This window comes from Eptatretus burgeri, chromosome 2, assembly GCF_056783735.1.
Source record: "Eptatretus burgeri isolate ZD-2024b chromosome 2, Ebu_testis_v1, whole genome shotgun sequence".
Classification (NCBI taxonomy): domain Eukaryota; kingdom Metazoa; phylum Chordata; class Myxini; order Myxiniformes; family Myxinidae; genus Eptatretus; species Eptatretus burgeri.
In genome coordinates this window covers 48,497,927-48,519,786 of record NC_140962.1, presented here as the reverse complement: position 1 = coordinate 48,519,786, position 21,860 = coordinate 48,497,927, and the positions used below count along the sequence as shown (strand labels likewise).

Genomic DNA, 21,860 nt, shown 5'->3' with positions numbered 1-21,860 from the left:
TTGAGCATTGCCCTTCTGGAAGCATAAGTGTCAAATTCCAAGTTCACTTCAGTAATAATTAACAGATATTTATTTCTGGGACTTGTGTCATTAAATGTACTTTGTTCTAACACTGTGAGACTTGTTTCCATAGCAGCCTTATGGACTGGATTGGTTCTTTGTCCCCCACACTGTCTCGCTATATCGTTCTAAATACATCGTTGCCCTGTTTTATGAATCTTTTTTTTCTTTGGTTCAGCTCATGTTTGTTCCTGATGCGACCTCAGGTACATTTGCAGATATTGAACATGAATATGAACTTGTGCTTCCAATGGAACTTTGGAAAATAGTGGGGTGATTACTTTTTTATTTTTCATAATAATCCACTTGATGTGATGCCAAGTCATACTTAACACTGATGTGAAATAGTGTGTCGTGTTGCTTTTTGGGATTTAAATGCTATTGCAAATTTTAAAGCAAATGCCTTGTGTTTCCTGCAGGGCCATCTCTGAGACTGTCTTCTGAACATTTCTTGCCATGGAGTTGGCGACATCGGTTGTTGATGCTTATCATAATTGGATAAAGAATGCTGGTAAACTGCCATGTCTCCTTGTTTGCTTGTTCTTTCGTCTTCCTTTCTTCTCTCTTCATTCACCCCTCTTCCTTCGGTTTTTAATTTTTTTTATTGTTTTTGTGTTTTGCTTCTCATATTTTTGATTCCTTTTGAAGTTTAGAGGCTATGTTTATAAAATGTAAGTGGAGGCTGGCAAATGGAAATTTTGAGATAATGAAGTGAAGAGCATGGGGGAATAACGGGAACATAGGTTGGGAGATTGAGGGGGATGTATAGGGGATAGGGAAATGTCAAAATCCCTTCAATATTGAGTCCATATTGATGTCGATGGCCTCTTGTATGCACTGTGACATCTTCCATAGGTAAATAAGAAAAATCTTCAATCTAAGCATTTACGATCATGGGTGACTTTGGGACATTTCTGGGTTTATTAGAAGAAAAGAGTGCTGAGTAAATATTAGAAACAATAATTTTCAGATTTAATGTAGAAAAGGTTTAACTCTATGATATGTATGCCATGTAGAATAGGGAGAGTATAGAGTTAAACCAGTTTCCTTTCGTGGGAAGAGGGGGTGGGGATTAATTATTATTAATGGATACAATTTTTTTCTGTTGAAGGCAAGATTAAATAAAGGTTTTTTTTTTGTTTTTGTTTTTTACCGATTTGTTCTCCAAATGATGGAGGTTGTGTCTTGACCCTGCAGACCCACGTGTGAGTGGATGGCCATTCATGAACTCGCCGTTTGAACAAGGCTTCATACTCATATTTTATGTGTACTTCGTCAAGAACCTTGGACCACGGCTCATGGAGAACAGGAAACCCTTTGACCTGAAAAACGTGATGATCATCTACAATGCTGGCCTGGTGCTTTTATCTGTCTACCTCTTGTATGAGGTACTGCTCCCAATGGCTTCTTTCATTCAGCTACCCTCCCTTCCACTTTGTACAAAGTATGTATTGGAATTTTCTATCCACAATTAATTAATTTTTTTGGGATACAGTGTTGAGGTTAGTGGAGCAGTGAGAACACAGAATGGATCAGGACATAACAGAACAAAAACAACAGTATATAGAGAGGGGAGGGGGAGATGTACCAACAGCATGGTTGAAGGATAAAATTGAGGGAGACTTTGAGAAATAAGAGATGTGGGCAATAGGAGGATAGTAAGTCATTGAATTTGCAGGCCGAGAATGAAAGGACAATGAAATAAAGGTGAAACACTTTCATTCCATTTCAAAAGCATGGAATATATGACACCTGCTAACTCACAGTCACAGAAGTGGAAGGAAAATGATAAATGTGGAAAGAGGTGGGCTTGGGGTGGTTAATGATGTGAGAAAAGATTATGGGTGTGGTCTTGTGGATGGGGGATGACCTGAGATGGTGGTGAACTGTTGTCTTGGAAAACCCAGGAGGGAGGAATGGCATTGAAAATAATGTGGAATTTGTTTCCACAGGTGAGAAATTAGAGGAACGAATAAGTGGGGGTGAACAGTGAGTCTGGATTTTGGGAATTTCACCAGAAAGGGGTTACTTCCAGACTTGCAGAAAACTTGGGTTGGGGGGGGGGGGAGGAACAAAGCATAGAAAGCAGAATGTGCAAAATTAGAAATGAAGCAGTAGAAGACATAGAGACCACTGACCTATCTGTGATGTGAAAATGATAGGCCCAGAAACTCTGCTTCAACACAGGAGATTCCAATGATCTAGAATGCCTTGGTTTCCATGTCATCTAGCTGAGTAAGGTGTGATCAGGAGGAGAGCAGTACTCCATTAAGTTGTTGTTGAAGGCCTTGTAGGTGGATAAAAGTTCAGATTTGGCAAGGAAAGAGTTTGCATGAAAGAGAGAGTCTTTTGGAGTGAGTGAGTTTTGCCAGGATTGAAAGGCATATTCCAAGTATTTGATTCTATCAATTATATCAAGGTCTGCAGAGAGGGAAGAAGCTGATACCTGCCTCTGCAAAGGATTGGGGATGTTATGGCAGAGGGTGGAGTCATCAGCAAAGAGATAAAGAGGATTTTCCAGAGAGACAGATATCGTTGAAGATTAGGAATAGGACTGGGGCCCAAAACTGCCTCGGGGCACTCCGTCTTTGACTGGAAGAGGAGATGAAATAATTCATTCAACCTCCGAGCATTCCCTGCAGTTGTTAAAGCTGAGGCCAATTGTGAAGTACTGTATTTGTTTCGTTCATTGCTGGGTACGTTGGGAATGCTATTGAAGAAAATATATTTTCTATGAAAAATAAAACTATGAATTAAGTAAAACATTGCATTGATCTCGCAACAAGTACAGCATACGTATGTCACATTGCTTCAGGAGATTTTAGGTGCAAATCCTAATAAAGAAGCTTGACTGGGTTTCTCTTATTTAATTAATAAGGTGTGTGTGTCCTCCATAACTCCAAAATCATGAAACCTTGCAGCCTGAAGCTTTGCATGCATACTAAGAAAACTCCAAGGAAGTACATGATTGAAAATTGTGTGTTTGGGTTAATTGAAACACCCCTTTTTTTAGATGATTATCGGCCTTATTTAATTGTCCTTTATCAAGTGCATCATCCTCGGTCACCGCTCTATGGAGTCTTAAGGCGTATCCTGGGTGACCTTGCTGGTGTCTGAAGCCGCCTTGTATTTTGGCCTGCTCAACCATGCCTTGGCTTGGAACAGGCTGCAACGATTTCTTAACAATAGTTTTTTTTCACTTTCATCACTCATATTATCGCATTTCTTTTCATCATAGCTACGAATGGCTGTATATATCACTTTTGTAAGTGCTATAGCTTTCAAATTAGGAGCTTAGAGCAATTTCATGCATTGTGTGATACCATTTTCCACGATCTACTCTTATGGACTAATTAAAGTATATCATCGAAATAATATTATTTCAGCTTTGAGGATCGGATATCATCCGGACTAAATAATTGTCAATCCGGAGTGAAATCTGATAATTTAAAGAAATAATGAGTTTTATAACTAAGCCTATATACCTATTTACTTTAAGCAAGCAAGGCTGTCGTTCCTCCTTCTCCATATATACACAAGAAAATGTGAAATTTCGAAAGCCCTAAACATCGTTTTTCTACTGTTTGGAAAATTATATTGAGTGAACAAGGATCTAGGAATATGCCAAAACTCACCAGCTTCATTGACCTACATGACTTGATGCATTCACTGCTTGACCTAGTGCCCTGCCCCCCCCCCTGCCCAGAGGGACTGCTTATCCATAGCGTCTGACATATCTGTGTCTATATTTTGTGATGTTTCTGGAGGTGCTCAACAAGGAATCAAAGCAAATCTGGTGAAAAACGGACATTTTAAAATAAGTTATAATGTTTGTGCGGACTGCGAACATATGTACCACATGACGCATGCACAGACGAGCAGGCAATATTGCAGATTATCTGCAATGTTTATTTCATGGGTGTGTGCGTCACCTCTTTTTACTTTGCGATGTCTCCAAGTTTGTTCTGCGTTTAATAGCAACTCTTGTGGATAAAGTCATTATTTGAACGAATTCACTTAATATCTTTAAATCACGGCTTTAAAGTTAAAGGGATACGATATGGTATGCAGCCACAGTCTGGCCAGCCATTCCTTACCAACCACTTAACTGGAGTGTTTGCTTGAGTGCTTAAGCCACTTGCTGAGCACCCTACAATCGATAACGGTGCAGTTCGTGTCCCAATCGGGATGTGCAGTTGCGACAAGAAAGAGGTACATGACTTACAAAGGTTATATAGTTTCTCTTTGTGAGTTTCAAAGCAAAATATATTTGATAACACCCTATTTACGAGCTGTTTGCCGTATTAATGTGTTTTCTAATTTACAGCACCAATTTTTTTTTTCCCACTCATCAGATGACGATTGACAGCTGTTTATAAAGATTAATGTTTATGCACATCTTCCTGAAACATTTACAATGCAATGTTGTTTTTATAATTTGTTTATTGAAATTCCTCCAAAACAAGGGTGAAAGCTACTAGAGGTTTTTAGGTTGTATACAGTATGTACTGCAGTCGGTAATCACACTGACTCCAATATGCTGAAGAATTGCCGATATCGGCCAAGCAGAGTGTGTGTGTGTGTGCGCGTGTGCGCGTGTGCGCGTGTGTGCGTGTGTGCGTGTGTGCGTGCGTGCGCGCGCGTGCATTAATTTAGTATAACATCTCTCTGCTAACTCCCCTCCCCCCACCCACCTCCCTCTCTCTCTCTCTCTCTCTCTCTCTCTCTCTCTCTCTCTCTCTCTCTCTCTCTCTCTCTCTCTCTCTCTCTCTCTCTCTCTCTCTCTCTCTCTCTCTCTCTCTCTCTCTCTCTCTCTCTCCTTCCTATCCTCGCCCCACCCCCGCCGAATACAGAGCAGCACCCTCCCACACATCTCTCTCTCGCTCTCTCTATTGTCTTCGGACGTGTCTGAGCGGTGTTTGTCTCCACACACCTTAGCTCCGGACGCGTCCAGGCAGTGTTCATGTCTGGGCGGGAGTTTGGCTTTGGTATTAACCAGTTTATAGTAGTGTTGTGAATCTGGAAGCTATGAGCACACAACATACAGATCCTATAGATCAGTTATATTGGTAAGTACATGCTGCCAGTTAGGGTCCCGACCCGAGTCTAATGGGTAATTAAATGTTCCTGCGCTGTGGAGTTATTTTAATAGTCAGGTTTTCTTTTCGTTTATTTTTACACCACCAACATCAACACCGACAACACCGCATCACCCTCACCCTCACCTCCACTTCGCTTCCTTCACCTCGCTCTGGCTGACGTCATGGTGGGTGGAGTTCAAAGAGGAGCCACGCGGCGGCCCTCGACCAATCGACCTGCAACGAGTGAGGTGACCGTCGCCCGGCCAATCAGATCCCGCAACAGGAGGAAAGGGCTCCGTGTGATGTCACCACGCCCCCGGGCCAATCAAGGAGCTTACCGCCAGTTTTGGCCAGTGGGAGAGACGAAGAGCGATTTGCGTCCCAATACTGGCCAGTGAGAAAGACGAAGAGCGATTTGCACGCCAAAACCAGCCAGTGAGAGAGGAAGGGTCACGAGGAGGCGCCCCCCCCCTTCTGAAGAGGGGGGCGTATAATTATAGGCGCGGTCTGCGCGTTCGGGGGGTTCTGAGAGTTCTGGCAGGAAGTAAACATCTGCGTGCAAGGTGGTGGAGTGAAAAAGCGTCTGCGCACGGAGTGGTCGGTGCCAGAAAGCGTCTTCTCCTGTCAGCTTTCGCCCTGCCGACTTCGTTCGCCTGGAGCCCGGTCGTGAGGGCATCTGGATCGTGCTGCGGGTCCAGTTCTGCCCCGAGGACCTGGTCCTTGAAGACCGCACAAGGCGGACAGGTCCGAGACAGGCCTCAATAAAGACCATTTTGGTCCGATTCTTTGGGTGTGTGCGTATGTGTGTTTGTGGCGCCAGTCAGTTAAGTAGTGAATTGTATAAGTGCCGCGCTGTATATACGTGCATTTCTTTTAATCGATTTAACTCTGCTCTTGCGTGCTTCCCTCGTTCCCCAATTATTATTGTAAATAAACATCCCCATTTGTGAAATGTATCTGCTCGTTCATGTCCTTTCCTCCATTGGCTTAATGTGCTGCATTTTGGAAAATTAGCCAGGCTGTTGCCGCTGTAATGGGACATTCGGACCGACGGACCTCGGCGATAAACCGCACGGATCCCACACGGTTCGAGTATGCTAAGCGGCTCGTTCCGTATGGGTGCCGTCGAGGGTGTGGAGACTCGGTAAATCGCCACATGGAAACCTCGGTATTTTGAAAATTGGCGAATTACCCTGTACCACGTGGCAGAAATATTGACGCTTCACGGTCCGATAAGGGACCCGTACTTTTTCGGAGTTTTCCGAAAAGGTACGATCTAAATTCCGGGCGATCGGTCGAGCCAACTCTACTGCTCCATCTAGCGGTCATGCTCGCAGCCGATACCCAGCCCCGCAACATTGGTGTTCAGGAGCGGAATTCGAACCCCTCCGTCACCACAAAATTCACGGATTCGGGCCAGGGGTGTAGGGAGCGAACCCCCACGTTTCCCCAAATTGCGAGCGATATTAAATTTTGTTCCCAACACGCGACATGCTGAACCAAGACGAGCTGAGGCAGGTGGGTAGTGGTAATGGTGTAGATGAACCCATGGTTGGAGGTTGACCATCCCCCACAACCAGACCCAGAGGTCGTAGTGTGAGTGGCGGCGCAAGAGCGCCCCCTCAAAGATAAAGGCATGCGACGTTTAGTTTGATCTTCTAGCCACACACATAATAAATGCTCCATGTTGTGCATGGCACCATCTCTCATTCTCGTTAGTGTCGTTGCACTCAAACTGGTCGCAATCTGTGATATTTTCTTTATCTTTGCCGAACTTTGAACGATCGAATGTACAGTCGATGCAGCGATTGCATGCGCGCGGCCAATTTCCGTTGTCCCTTCACCTCGTTCATGTCTTTTAATTATATCCAATTTCACCTTCAATGTGACAGCCTTTTGTTGTCTCTTGAAACGAGGTGTGCTCGGCAAAAGACTTGCGGGTCGCTTGGGATTCATACTGGAAGGTATGCAGGCGAGCGTGAAGAGAATACAGACCAGCGTACAGTACATAAGCAGTAAAGTGAAAGTGTGTTTATGCGCATCCTGTGTGATTGTTGTTTGTTGCAGGCAGTTTGAAAGTTTTTTTTTGCGTTTTTCCTTGCAATGACATTACGATAGGCATAAAATGTTTGCGATAATTGAATAATTGGTCATTAAAACTAAATTACAAAAAATCGAAACTACGATATGCGAACTTCCCAGTAGCGAGGACTTACTCTATATGTATAATGTATAAGTATATATAATATGTATGTTTGAACCAGCAATTTGAACATGTGCTATTATATACCCTGTGGGCATGACTTTTGCACCACCCTGCATGTCTGCTGCCATTGGTGGATGATTAATGTTGTTTTGTAATCTCCATTGAATGATGGATGGAGCAATATGCAGTCATCAAGTTTTTGTACAAGGAAGGATGCACGGCAAAGTAAATTCATGTATGTGTGGTGGTTGTTGTGTTGGGAGATGGCAAAGGAGTTTTCAATGTGGCAGAGAATTGATTAAAGATTAGCGCAGGTCTCGATGACCTTCAGATTTCACCAGTCCAGAAACAATCTCTGCGATGGAAAGCGTGGTCTGATGTCTCATCAGTACTTTATGTAATTATGTCTAATCAAGGTTGCAGAACCTTGAAGAAAAGTTTGACATTTTTAGCTCACCTGTTCGAAGAACAGAGAGCTATAGCGATTCCCCCGGCATGAGCGTCAGCTTGAGCATGAAAATGTTAAAGTTTTTGGTGCAAGTTATTTTTTCCTTTCTAATGTTTTTATCTACCACACTATATTTTATACGCCCGATATATATATATATATATATATATATATATATATATATATATATATATATATATATATATATATATATATATATATATATATATACCAGGCGTAGTGGCGTGCGCCTGTAATCCGGCTACTCGGAGGCTTGGGTTGGAGGATCGCTTGAGGACGGGTGCTCTGCACTGGGCCGCGCTATGAGAGGGTGTAGGGCAGCCTGGAATCATGGCGAAACCCAATCCATATCCCTGTGTCGTAAGAGGCGACCAGGGTTGCGTCAGGAAGGGCATCCGGCGTAAAAAAACCTCTGCCAAATCAGTATGCGGATCATAACGGATGATCCGCTGTGGCGACCCCTAACGGGAGCAGCCGAAAGACTAACAACAACATATATATATATATATATATATATATATATATATATATATATATATATATATATATATATATATATATATATATATATATATATATATATATATATATATATATATATCGGGGCGTATTATGTGATGCCGTCCGTCCGTCTGTCTGTCTGTCTGTCTGTCCGTCCGTTCCTGTCCGCACTCTAACTCCCAAAGTTTTCAACTTTCACGTTTCATATTTGGTACATAGGTACAGACTGTGGAGACGGTGTGTCGCGACATACGTTCGTCATCTAAAGAGGTTGCCATGGCAACCAGGTTGCTGTTTTCCATGGAGTAGCACAATTCTGTATATTCCTTCTAGTTCGGGCATATATTGTGCCCACTTGCGCTCTTGTTACTGATTACAATATACAAATACATATATTGCTTCAAAATTATTTGGATCAGACTTCACTGCAATGCTTTATAAAAAATATTAATTATTAGACTAGTCTTTTAAAAACGATAAATGTATAAACAGGCGAGCATTGGGTGGCTTTGACTCCAACTCTGGTTGTTAAAAGCAATGACATCATTATCGTTAAACATCTTGGCACGTAGAGGTTTCTTCCAGATCAGTGCTTCGAAACCTGAGCTCACACGATCGCTACCAGAGATTGCAGACCAGGAAAGAGTCACTGGAGCTCTTTAACGGAAATTCAATGAAGTTTTTATGACGTCTGGTTACTGGAGATGAGATATCAGTTCAGCACTGGGACCTTGAAACCGAGACTGAATTGATGCTGTGGAAGCACCGGGCATATCCACCCCCAAAGTTCCACACCCAGTCCTTAGCCGGCATGATGTGGCCAACGCCCTGTGGTGTTCAAAAGGGGTACTGTTGATCGATTACATGCTGCACAAAACTACAATTACTGGTCAATATTATGCTGACTTGCTGGTCAGGCTGTATAAAGCCATCCCAGAAAAATGGCGGCCGATGGTGATGTGTGGTGTTCTAGCTGCTGCACAACAATGTGCAGACTTGGCTTAAAGTGAGTATTATTTGTTTCCACATCTGAAATCTCAGCTGAAATGGGAAACGGTTTTAAGGTGATAATTCCGAAGTCGATCATTGATATAATTAGTGGTTGTATTATCAGAGCATTGCTATAGTTTGAAGAACATGTGGGGTCAGTGTGTTAAGAGAATGTATGATTCCATCAATAAATAAAGGTTAAAAGTTGTCTTGTATATGCATATATGAGCTGCAAAACTTTTTCAACGCCCCCGAACTTGATTACTGTATAGGCAGGTTCGTGTTGCTCTCTAGGATGTTTAGTCAGCTCTTCCATTGATAAGCAAGGTGAGGATTATTTCAGGGTTTTATTTTTAAAACTGCTGATTTGTATTTCTATTGTGTTAAAATGTCAGACTACCCAGATGCATGGATCTCGTTCTTTTGCGACGCCTACCAGTTGCCTAAACAGACGAGATGTCTGTCATCGTGAACGCTTTTCTTGCTGCTTATTATGGTCTTTAAAATGAATTTGATCTCCAGCACAGATGTAGCCTCTGTTAATTGAAAATTATTTTGAATGTGATGTGCACTTGTATTCTTGTTGCTTTTAGTTCACGCTGTCTGGCTGGGGTACGAGTTACTCTTATGGCTGTGAACTCGTGGACTACTCAAATTCGCCCAAAGCAGTCCGGGTGAGTTGTCATTGTCATGACTGTTTTATGCAACCTGTGGGTACAGTCATGCAGAAACAGTGGTGAATACATAACAATAGCCTTTTGGAATGGTTTTACTTGCCATGTTTTAAATTGGAATAATGATCTTCCATCTCTGAGATTATACATTTTGTAATGAGGGAGGAGGGTTGGCTTCATTTACTGGCGAGAATGCCAGGAGAGTCAGCCATTTATTTTTCTTTGGGTGATTTTGGGGATGAAAATTGCTCCATGCCACAAAAGCAAAATCATTTTTAATTGTAAAGCAGGAACATTTGATTGATGGTAATTTCTCTTTGATTGATTTATGCACAAAACTGTTGGCAAAACTAACAGCTTGGCAAGAGACTTCTTGCTCGACTCTATTGGGTGGGGGGGGGGGGGGATGTCACATGGTCCCGCAGCCATATTGGATTGAATGAAAATCTTTTTTTTTTTAATCTCTCTTAAACCGCTTCATCGATCGACGTGAAATGCCAGAGTTATGATCTTGTAGTCATGGGGAATATATGTCTTAAATTTCAACATGATCAGACGCATGGTCAGGCAGCCAGAATTATTTAATATTTTAAATACCATATCAGTATCTATAATGATGTAATAATGTCGGTGCAGGCATATCTGGCGACGTCAAAGAGTGCCCTTCTAGTTTATTCTATTTTCTTTGTGGAGTTATTTTGTGCTTAACTGATAGTATGCAGTATACAATGAGCTTTACCTCAACTGCTTAAGGGGCTGTCACACCTTGACGGTTTAGCCAGCGTATGGCAAGGTATCAAAATGTATGTAAAACCCTGGCGTACGCTGAAGTATTGATGTTTTTTAAAGTTTTGGGCGTATAATAACGTGTTGGACGTATGCATAACATATTAGCAATGTACACAGAATGTTTCAATCACATATAGATAACTTATACCAACGAATGCTGAGCGTGTTGTCGGTATTCACAACCTATGCCCAACGATAGTCTAACTTATGCATAGCGTGGCAGCGTATCGCCAACGATCACGTGGCGCAGGCTATTCATAGGCTGCGGCTCGACGATTCAAATCACAACCGCACTAGACATTGAAGTGTGAAGCCGCTGTCACACCTTGACGTTTTAGCCAGCGTATGCCGACGTATGAAAAATTAGCCGAACCAAGCTGGCACACGTCGAATACGTTGTGGGTAAGTTTTGTATACGTTGAGAGCACACTGGCATACGTCATAGTACGCTGGCATACGTCGTCATACGCCGAGTACGTGGAGAAATTTTCAGCATGTTGAAAATTTCTCGACGTACTCTGCATATGACACACATTCCGCATATGCTGGCATAAGTTGTCGGCACGTTACGCGATCGTTGACACACGTCGACACACGTTACTTGTACGTTACTCATAAGTCGAAACACGTCGACATAATCGTTAGCATCAGTGTTCCAGACTCCCTGGTTTTTTTTTTTCTTCGGTACGACGGTGATGTTGACACTTCGATTTCTAGTGCGGTTATGATTTAAATTGTTGAGCGGCAGCCTATTAATTATATTATATCATAACCGCACGAGAAATCGAAGTGTCAACATCACCGTCACGCCGAAGAAAAAAAAACAAAAAAAAACAGGGAGTCTGGAACACTGACGCTAACCATTACGTCGACGTGTTTCGACTTATGAGTAACGTGTGACGACGTGTGTCAACGATCGCGTAACGTGGCTACAACACGTTACTCATAGGTTAGAAATAAGTTTCGGGTACGCTAAACATTTCCTCAACGTGTTTCGACTTATGAGTAACTTACAAGTAACGTGTGTCAACGATCGCGTAACGTGCGTACAACTTATGGCCAAGCGTATGCGGAACGTGCGAGTCATACGCTGGCATACGTTGAAAAATTTCAAGCATGGAAAATTTGTCTAACACCTCGGCGTACTACGACGTATGCCAGCGTACTACGAAAAAAAGCCAGTGTACTACGACGTATGCCAGCGTGCTCCTAACGTATACAAACATACCCATAACGTATTCGACGTGTGCCAGCGTTTTAGTCAAATTTTGCATACGTCAGGCATACGCTGGCTAAATCGTTAAGGTGTGACAGGGCCTTAACTAAGCCTTCATGATAGAAAGTTTGCACCTGTATACAGCTTGTTCAACCGCTGTGTCCTCCTCTCTCTCCCCTTGCTCTCATTCTTCTCCACCTCTTCCAGGTCTCCTATTTTGTCCTTCTACCCTGCTGTTGGTTCAACACCCCCCCTCCCCCCTCACCAATTTTCCAAATACTTTTGTTGCACCTCGTTTATTAGTTAGGCATTGAAACAGTTATTTTCAATCGTATAGGAAATAGCACTATGTTCCTTGTCATAAGTTGCTCCAAGATATTATCTTTGTATTCCTCGACTTTTCTGGATTCCTAAGCTTCATAAGAACCCGTACAAGTATAGGTTTATCGTGGGTGCCAGGCAATGTTCCAGCAAACAGTTATTGGTTGTCGTTAACTCAGGCTTACAAGTTGTTTGGGAACAGTTCAGGACTTTTTTTTTTAGCAATTGAGAAGATTTAAGGTATTAACACTTTTTCTTTAGAGTTCTTAGATAGGATTAGATGCCTCAATATCAAGTCGGTTGAAGTTTTTGATTTTTCAACTTTATTTTTGAATGTGGATTCAGCACTGGTGGAGGATTCACTCTTCAAAGTGATTGACAAGGTTTTTAACTCTTTTAATAAGTTTTTATGTGTCTGGTTTGTCAGGCATTCTTTTATAAAAAAAAATTAATTCTCAAGTTTTCATTGTTTTAAGAAGCAGAAGTTTGAGGATGCTGTTAATTTAATTTAATTTAATACTTTTGTGTCTTTTTGTCGGATAAAGTTTAAACAGGTTAAAGGTATTCCCATGGATGGGAATTGCAGCCCCCTACTAGCAGACATTTTTCATATTTTCTGTGAATTTTCATTCATGCAGAAACTGATGAAGGAGAAAAAAAAATTAGGATTAGCTTACAAATTATCTCATACATGTCATTATAAAGATGATATTTCTGTGGTTAACTATAATTTTTTTTTGAGAGGCAGCTTCACAAGATTTATCCAGATGACCTGATTACAAACATTAGTGGTAATGATTGTACAGTTGCTGCATATCTGGATGTGTTGGTTGAAGTTTGATAGAATAGCTTTAATACAAGTGTATATCATAAAGTATAGTCAGGTCAGGTCAGGTCAGATTAGATCTGACATACAAAATACTAGTGTATGGACGTCAGGACGTCCTCCTGCAGTTGGGTTACTTTTGATTGGGAGGTTGGTGGCAGGATTTGCACTCCGGCCACCGTAAAATCCTTCATCCCGCAAAACATTCCAAAAGCATTAAAAAAAACCCCTGAAAATCCACTCCGTGGGAGTACCTCCTGTGCAGCTGCCCTTCCCAGGGCAGCTCACCGGATGACAGGATTGGGGCAAAGCCTTCGGGACCCCCAATCTTTGATGATAGGAGGGAAACCACGGGGAAACATTCCCGGGTCAGATTGCAGGAGAGTGTGTTGGGGTCGTGCTGAGATATCGTCCACCAGACGGTGGTCTCCTTGGGTTAACCTGAGGCGGTCCCTTCAGGTGGGAGCCTGGAATGTCTGATCCCAAAGGGTGGATGATCAGCTGTCTCTGTTATTGTCTGAGCTCAAGCATTTCGACATCGGTATTGCAGCACTCTCTGATATTCTGAGAACGGATTGCAGTGAGATCATGGTGGGTGGTTACTTCTACTCTTGGTCTGGTCACTCTGATGGTTACCATGCCCAAGGAGTTGCTGTAGCTGTGTCCAATAAGCTGAGTCCAATGATAATTGAGGTAACACCAGTCAATGAGTATTATGAGACTAAGGATTCGTCACTCCTTGGGTGTCATTTCCCTGGTCTCTGCATATGCTCCGACTGAGGCGAGTGATCTCACCGTGAAGGACGCATTCTTTGTCACGCTCGAGTCTGTGTTTGATCAGTGCCCCAGGCCAGATAGACTTCTGGTCTTGGGGGATTTCAATGCATCGACTAGAACAGATAGGGATGGTTATGAGACATATGTTGGTACCCATGAGTCTGGAACTGTGAACCAGAATTGCACTATGTTCATTCCCTTTGCAAGAAGTCATGGACTTAGGTTGGCTGGTTCATGGTTTCAGCACCCACAAGCTCATCACTGGACTTGGTATTCCAACGCTGGCGGGATGGCAAAGGAGATTGACCATGTGCTCGTAGATAGTCGCTGGAGGATGATCCAGAACTGCAGGGTCTACTGGAGTGCTCAGTTGTGCTTAGAGTGGAGATTTGGGGGGTCTGGGTGCTTTGAGGGGTCCTGAAGAGTTGTAGAGTGCCTTCAAGACCACTGTCCTTGATGTTGCCGGTCAATGTCTTGGAACTCACTGTAGCGCGAAGAAGAATTTTGCCTCTCAGGGGACACTGGATACCATTGCCCAGAGTCGCAGGGCCAGGCTGAATGGCAGAGCTGAGCTGTTCAGGGAGCTGAGGTGTAAAACTGTATGTGCATTGATGGTGGACAACAAGACCGATGTGCGACGAATCTGTGAGGGGCTGGAGCATCACCTGTGGTCAAGTTATTCTCGTTGTTACAGGGGAATTTGCTCATTGTGTTCTTCCAAGGCATCTGAGGCATCCATGCAAATGAATGGGGAAAAGGGGGAAAACTCTCTGAATTAACCCTGGAAAAACCCAAAACAGGAGACTGATTCCTCCCCCTTCCATACAAATTAATAGGGGAACTCTCTGACAACCCCTAAAAAAAAACCTTAAACAGGAGAATGATTTTCTCCCTCTCCCATACAAACTAATGTTAAATTGAGACTGATTTTCTCCCCCTCCCATACAAGCTCATGTTAAATTGAGACTGTCTCAACGCCCAAAAAACCCAAAATAGGAGAATGATCCCCCCCCCACCCCTGCCCCCTCTGACTCAGTCCATCAGGTCAAATAGGATAGTGATCTCTGCCCCATTGAGCACATGTGAAACTGAGACTTATTGATTTCCTTTTATATTTTCATTCCACTCAGAGTGATCCAATGAATATTTGTTCATGTTCTATTCGAGGTAATAAATTTATTTTCCGATTACATTCATCACCATCGAGTATATTCACAAATATTATTTTAGAACTTAGTTGTTGGTTTATGTGTCTTTGTTGGGCAGAAATAAAATGATAAATTTCTCTTAATGCTCTTGTTTGACCACCTCCTGAACCACATATAATTTTTCATAAGCCACGCCCACTTTTTCATAAGCCCTGCCACTTTTCCATAAGCCACGCCCACTTTTTCTTTTTCCGCACCCGCTTTTCATAAACCACATCCACTTTCCCTGAGCTCCGCCCACTTTTCCTAAGCCCCACCCACTTTTACTAAGCCCCATCCTCTTTTGTGAGGACCACCTACTCTTACATCATATCCAGCTAATCTCTGACTCACAAGGCTTTCCTGTTGTTGACCAGGGAATTTCCAAAGGAAACCATACTCACCAGTCTTTCTATATAAAGGCTTGAAACCCAGACCGAAGTTAAACATATTTTTACTTTCATGTTCTGATCAACTTTTTCTCTCAAGGTTGGATTTTGTATCAGAGACAAATTATACAACATTTCTCTATCAGCTTCATGCTTTTCTTCTAAAGTTGTGGTATTCCCATAATCAATATCGTGTTTCATGCACACTTCATCAACCCGATTGATGGGTTTACTCCATTGTTTAGGATTGTCTGCCTCATCTAATCTTTTATCCAAGTTTGTTCCTGGACCACAGAAAGAATACCCTGATAGATGTAATTCCCCTGGTATTCCAGTAGTTGTAAATTTACTTCCTGATAAAAACTTTTGTATATCTCCTCCATGTTTGTGTTTTGGGAATTGACTCTTTTTTTGAGCCACACACCGAACATGTACCTTTTTGTATAACCCTATTATTTTTACTTTTACAATATGAGATATTTTTAGTATTAGTTTTCTTTTTACATTTGAGAATAACTCATTTATTTATGAGAAAAATTCCTGCAGAGTGCTAAAACCTTTTTAGTTTCCAACATGCACATTTGAATCTTAATTTTTAAAACATAAAGAATCCTCAGAAATGTCTTCACTCTCTCCTCCATTTATTTAAGAAAAAAATGAAAAACTTTAATCAATGTCAATCACACCAACATCATCAATAATGTAATCTTTATCTCCACTTTCTCGTTTATATCTTCTCCCTGAAAACGATGTTAATAGTCTTGTCAAAAATATTTCTAAGAGACTTGTCAATTCTTTGTTTTCCTCTAAGAGACTTGCCAATTCGGTGTGTTGAGATTTATTTATTATCTGTAATACCCCCAATCTTTTTTTAATTTTAATCTCACTGGTTTCCATATTTTTATATTTATTCTCTCTTTCCTCCTTATCTTTCTCTTTCCTCCTTCTCTCTCTCTCTCTCTTCTCTCTTTCCTCCTTCTCTCTTTCCTCCTTCTCTCTTTCCTCCTTCTCTCTCTTCTCTCTTTCCTCCTCTGTCTCAGTTTCTTCAACTCCTTCCTCATCCTTTACTATCCTTGAATTACTTACACCCCATAGAATATCATACATATATTCATCAGGATTTCTTGTTATTCCTGTATCCAAAATAAAAATTTTACAACAGGAAACCAATAAGATTTCTTCTGAATTTCTAAAAGAGCCTTGCGTTTTCTTAACTTTATAATTTTTTTCATTTTTTAACATTGTAATTAAATCCAAAGTTGTTGGTTCATTACCATCAGTATAAAACCAATTTTTTTTATTGAAAATACCTCATTCATATGTTGTAGAACATATTTATTAAAATACCGAATAACCTTTTCTTGAAGGTATGCTTGGACACAGAAATGATAATTTTCTTGAAGCCTTCTTGCTGTCATTTATGTATTAGAAATATATGACAGATTAATATTATGACACGAAACACTTCCCCATTTTCCCATAGTTAAATAATTTTGTATTTCCTTACTTATTATATTTCATCCTGTTATTTGTGTTTTCATGATATCAACTCGGGCAAAACCATTATTGAATTCTTTTATTTGTTATTTATGAATCGTGCTTCCACAAAACTCATTCTCAGCACCAAGTGCATAATATTCTTCCTTACAAGACTGATTTAATTGTTTCAGGTCTTCTCGGTCAATTTTAAATGACCAATTATACCCTAAATCATTCATATCATACCCCATTGTTCTATTCTCATACAAACAATACGCCCTTCTTTATAAAAATTTATATGAATTGGAACTGTGAATTCTGTATGACCTGGAGATAAAATCAACACTTCTGTTTCTTTGGAATACACAGCTGTTTTATTTAAAGATATATATTGTGATAAATCACTTAATCTCACCAAGTCATTCGCGTCAATCGGGCTTGGATAATTTATTAATTTATAAGCATTTTTCATATTAATATTTTTTGTGATACTATATTTCTGTCGTTCAGCCTGTGCCTTTGTGCAATAATTTGATAAATCAATATCCAGTTCTTGGGATACACAAAAGATAGAACCATCTTTACCAACATAAGTCATTTATATTAGATTAAAATGAATGTCATTAAAAAAATTATTAGAAATTTCCCTTGGATATCTCGTTCCCACTTGGAAATATAGAAGAAAGAATATCTCCAACTAACAATGTCACTTTTACAGGCAGACTTTCAAATTTTTCAGCAAAATATACAATTACACCACTTCCACCAATTTGTTTCTCCAACTCTTTGTTATGTCTTTCCAATTATTTTTGAGCCCGAAGTTGAGCCTTCCTTTCGTTGGAAGCTTTCACCACTGCTGAAATACCACCCGTCGATGCTCCAGCCGCACTTAAACCAGCAAATAAAGGAATTAGAAATGGGAGAATTCCTCCACTCGTCTCTCTTATTGAATATTTCTTCAACATTGGTTTTGACATTTTAATTTTAAGTGAGCCAGTATCGTTCAAGATTTTCACCTGTTCTCTTGTGAGCAAAATATCAATTCTTACTGCTCCTTTTCTCTGAATTGTATTAACGTTAATCGTACAAGGTTTTTGATTTTGAACACAAGATAATTTATGAAGATTGATTTGATTAACATATACCCCAGTTGGTACTTTACCACTCAATTATTTAACAAAAATATTATGCGAGACTAATCATAACACCATTATCTGTATTAATCTGTAATTCTGTTTCTTCCAAAAGCAAACAATGTGCATCAACGTCTTCATTCTCTCCTCTTTTAATGTATAGGGAAGTATCCACTCGATTAGACTTTAGTTTCCTTTTGAGCACTCAGGTCAAACGCGTAGATTGTATACAAACTTTTAAATGCTGTCAAATCCAAAATAGGTTCTTTATTTCCATTACTTTCACAAACCTTTTGGTAAGACTTGTACGAGGTGTGTTCAAAAAGTATCCAACCGTAATTTTTCGTGCGTAAACAAATGAAGCTAGGGAGGCGTGGTTTGGTGCACTATGTAGGCGATCCGAATCTGTATGCGTGAATATTTTCCCGCCTGCAGAAGCTGTCAGTCGCCGACAGACCGCCGATGAGTGAGGAAGTGTTAGTGAGCGCCGTCGGATTTTCGTTTTTGACAACATGACGGATCACTGTAGTCTCATCGCCAGTGATCACTGTGTTGAAGAAGTTGGGATCGCTGTTCACAGTCTCCAGCATGTCCTGTGCGATCTCCAAACGGAGTTGCTTCTGCTCGATCGTTAGCAGCTTTGGCACGAACTTCGCTGAGATTCTCCTTCAACCCAAATCCTCAGTCACAATAGAATGAACGGATCCAATGCTGATGCCCGCCTCGTCTGCAAGTTCTCTGATCGTGATTTGATGATCCTGTATCAGCAGGGTCCTCACTTGGTCAATGACTATCTCATTTTGGGATGTTGAGGGCCTACCAGAACGTGATTCACTTTCCAATGATGTGCGACCATCTTTGAAGCGGTTGTACCACTCTTTTATCTGTGTGGTGCACATTGCTTCGTTCTCGAAGGCCTGTTGAATCTTGCGGATCGTTCCCACTTGGGAATTGCCAAGCTTTACACAAAATTTGATGCAGTAGCGTTGTTCAAGTTTTTCCGTCATTTTATCAAAAACGAAAATCCGACGGCGCTCACTTACACTTTCTCACTCATCGGCGGTCTGTCGGCAACTGACAGCTTCTGCAGGCGGGAAAATATTCACGCATACGGACAAGGATCGCCTACATACGTGCACCAAACCACGCCTCCCAAGCTTCATTTGTTTTCGCACGAAAAATTAAGGTTGGATATTTTTGAACACACTTCGTATGCTTCAGCATAATCATTATTTTCCCAATTAATTTCCAATCTATCTTGTGGATAAAATGTTCCATCGAGAGAAACATGAAGTTGTTTCACCTAAGCATTATCACTCAATGCATTATTCTTATCAGTAGCAGTATCACCATCTGGTTTTTCAAAAAATGATCCACAGATATCATGGCTTTCCTTCCAGAACACACAAATTCCACATGTAAGTGGTGTGGTACAGTTTAACGTGTTGATATCTTCTTTTAAGATATGATACATTGAGTGGTTTCTTTTAGTTAAGTCTTCTATGCAACATCTCTTCTGTTTTAAGATTAGGAGTATATTCACGAATATACCAACTCATTTCATCAATTACAAATTTATTCTGATCACCAAAAGCATTATCAACACCAAAAAGTAATCTATTTCATTATCATTCCTTTGTAGTTGAAATCTAATTTTAAGACCATACAGAACTTTATCATGATCACAAAATCCAAATATTCCTTAAAGAGGAACTGCCAGAGTCAAACTATTACCTGCTTTTGTATCATCATGAACATTCCTTTCCTTTGACTATATCCAGGGTCTGTGTTTGTTCCCGTTGACATATCAGGAATAAAACCTTTGACAGCCCCCTTTCCCATTCTATCACCAAATGAATATAGTGTAAATTTCATCATTTCAGATGCAGCAGAGACATAATCAACTGCTTCAACTTCTTGTGTTCCAATGTACAAACGAACACCATCAAATATTTTCCAGAATAAATCATTTACGAGTGTAGCGTTTGTGTTATTCCCAGCTTTAGTGAATGTAAATTTACACAACAAGAAACTTTTCGGATAGATTCAAATAAGTTTGTTGATTATTTATTTCAAAACTTTTTGTACCATTTGCATTCCAGTCTGTTCCAGTTATTGCATTTACCTTGAAGTAATCTTCTTTTTTAGTGGAGTTTGAGATGACAATGGTATCATCCAATTCATAGATACTATCAATTGCTTCCATACTTGTATTTATTGAGGAAAAAAGATGTTAAAACTTTTGGAACCTTGACCCATGTATTTGAATTATTTTCTGTCGTTCTTGGGGACACAACTGAGTTTTGCCTTTCCTAATTTCTTTTATTGCTTGTAATTTATGAGATTCCTTTTGGGCATCTTTTATACTCTTTCTAGCACCCGATACATTTCCCATAGCAGAAGCAGTTGAACCAATTTGGTGTTTATGTTTAAGAATCGTTGACCTATCCCCATTAGAGTATCAATTATCCCATGTCCTCTAAATTGATGTCTGACACCCCTTTGTCTCTTAGGTTTATAGTATCCTCGACCAAGATACATACCTTCACCCTTGTAGTATGGGGAAAGGAACATCCTATCCCCTGTAATTATTTTATATTTTCCCAACTCGTGTTTCCTCACAATAACCATCGTATTTATTTATTGGAAAACTTCACGTAGGTGAATTCTGATGGATATAACTTCTCCATTAAAATAAATCATACGATTATCTTGGTCGGTTATCCTAAAATTTACTCTGTACTGTATATGTTTTTTCATGGCAGAGGTAGATAAACCACATTTTTGGGTTCCATCTTGAATTTATAACCAATTCGGGTTGAGTATGCGCTGAATGAAAATATTGTATTTGTTCTTATTCCATCATTATAAGCACCATCAATCAAATCACAGTGAATTAACACTGAATTTATTCCTGAGGATATTTGAATGACATTATCACTGCAAAACGTCCAATTCGTTTCAATATTTTTTGAGCAAAAACCCAATAACTCTCTAAATGAATTATCAATTGTGAAATCAACCTTGTAGTTATTTTTAAGTTTAATCGTTGATTTTGAAGTATGTTTTTGAATATCTATAACAATATTTTTTGGTTCATCACCCTGTTCTTTCATAAGACGAACAATTTCGGAAGATATTTGAGAAATGTCATATGCTCCAGGTGAAACTGTTATCATTTTGTATCCACTACCCGGATTATAACTAAACGTGTCATTTTCTTGGTTATATTAAATAAGGTATTATAAGTTTCCATGGATAATAAAGACGCCTTATATTCTTTTTTGTGTCAAGTTGTAGTGGGTATGGGAATGAAGATGTGTGGTCGCTTGTTGTGAAATTAAAACTAAGGATTGTGCTTCTCATCTTATTTAATGAGATAAAATGTCTTTGTATTGGCATTTATTAATTATTTTCATGTTCATCAACTGGTCTAAAATGGCTGATGCTTCATTAAAACAATTATTTCCAGCCTTCTTACTACCTCACAACAATAACAGTCTATTAACTAATTGCGATGGGTCATTTGGAAGAAAACTAATACCTGAACCAATGATACTTAAAGCCTGAATAATGTGTTTCTCCTTCTCATTTTTCCTACTTTTACCAGAAATACTAACCCTATAATTAAGAGAGTCCAGCAGATCAATATATACTCTATCATCATTATTTTCCCTGTCCAATGGTTTATCAAAATACTTTGATTCATCCCTCACAGTTGAACGTTGTCTTCCATATTTTGTGAGAAGAAACAATAATCAG

The 21,860-nt window shown here is 40.2% G+C and overlaps 1 protein-coding gene across 2 annotated transcripts in view; it reads left to right on the top strand.

The window, feature by feature from the left end:
• Nucleotides 1–21,860, top strand: part of ELOVL7 (ELOVL fatty acid elongase 7) — a 79,237-nt gene that overhangs the window by 31,244 nt on the left and 26,133 nt on the right. The window contains exons 1-4 of one of the 2 annotated variants that reach the window (XM_085869251.1): nucleotides 310–333; nucleotides 480–571; nucleotides 1,258–1,448; nucleotides 9,901–9,981. In XM_085869251.1, the coding sequence (XP_085725377.1) occupies nucleotides 517–571; nucleotides 1,258–1,448; nucleotides 9,901–9,981 (327 nt within the window). In that variant the 5' untranslated portion in view covers nucleotides 310–333; nucleotides 480–516. Of the gene's footprint in view, nucleotides 1–309; nucleotides 334–479; nucleotides 572–1,257; nucleotides 1,449–9,900; nucleotides 9,982–21,860 lie in introns of those variants that run through there. The other variant, XM_085869250.1, reaches the window with a different exon arrangement.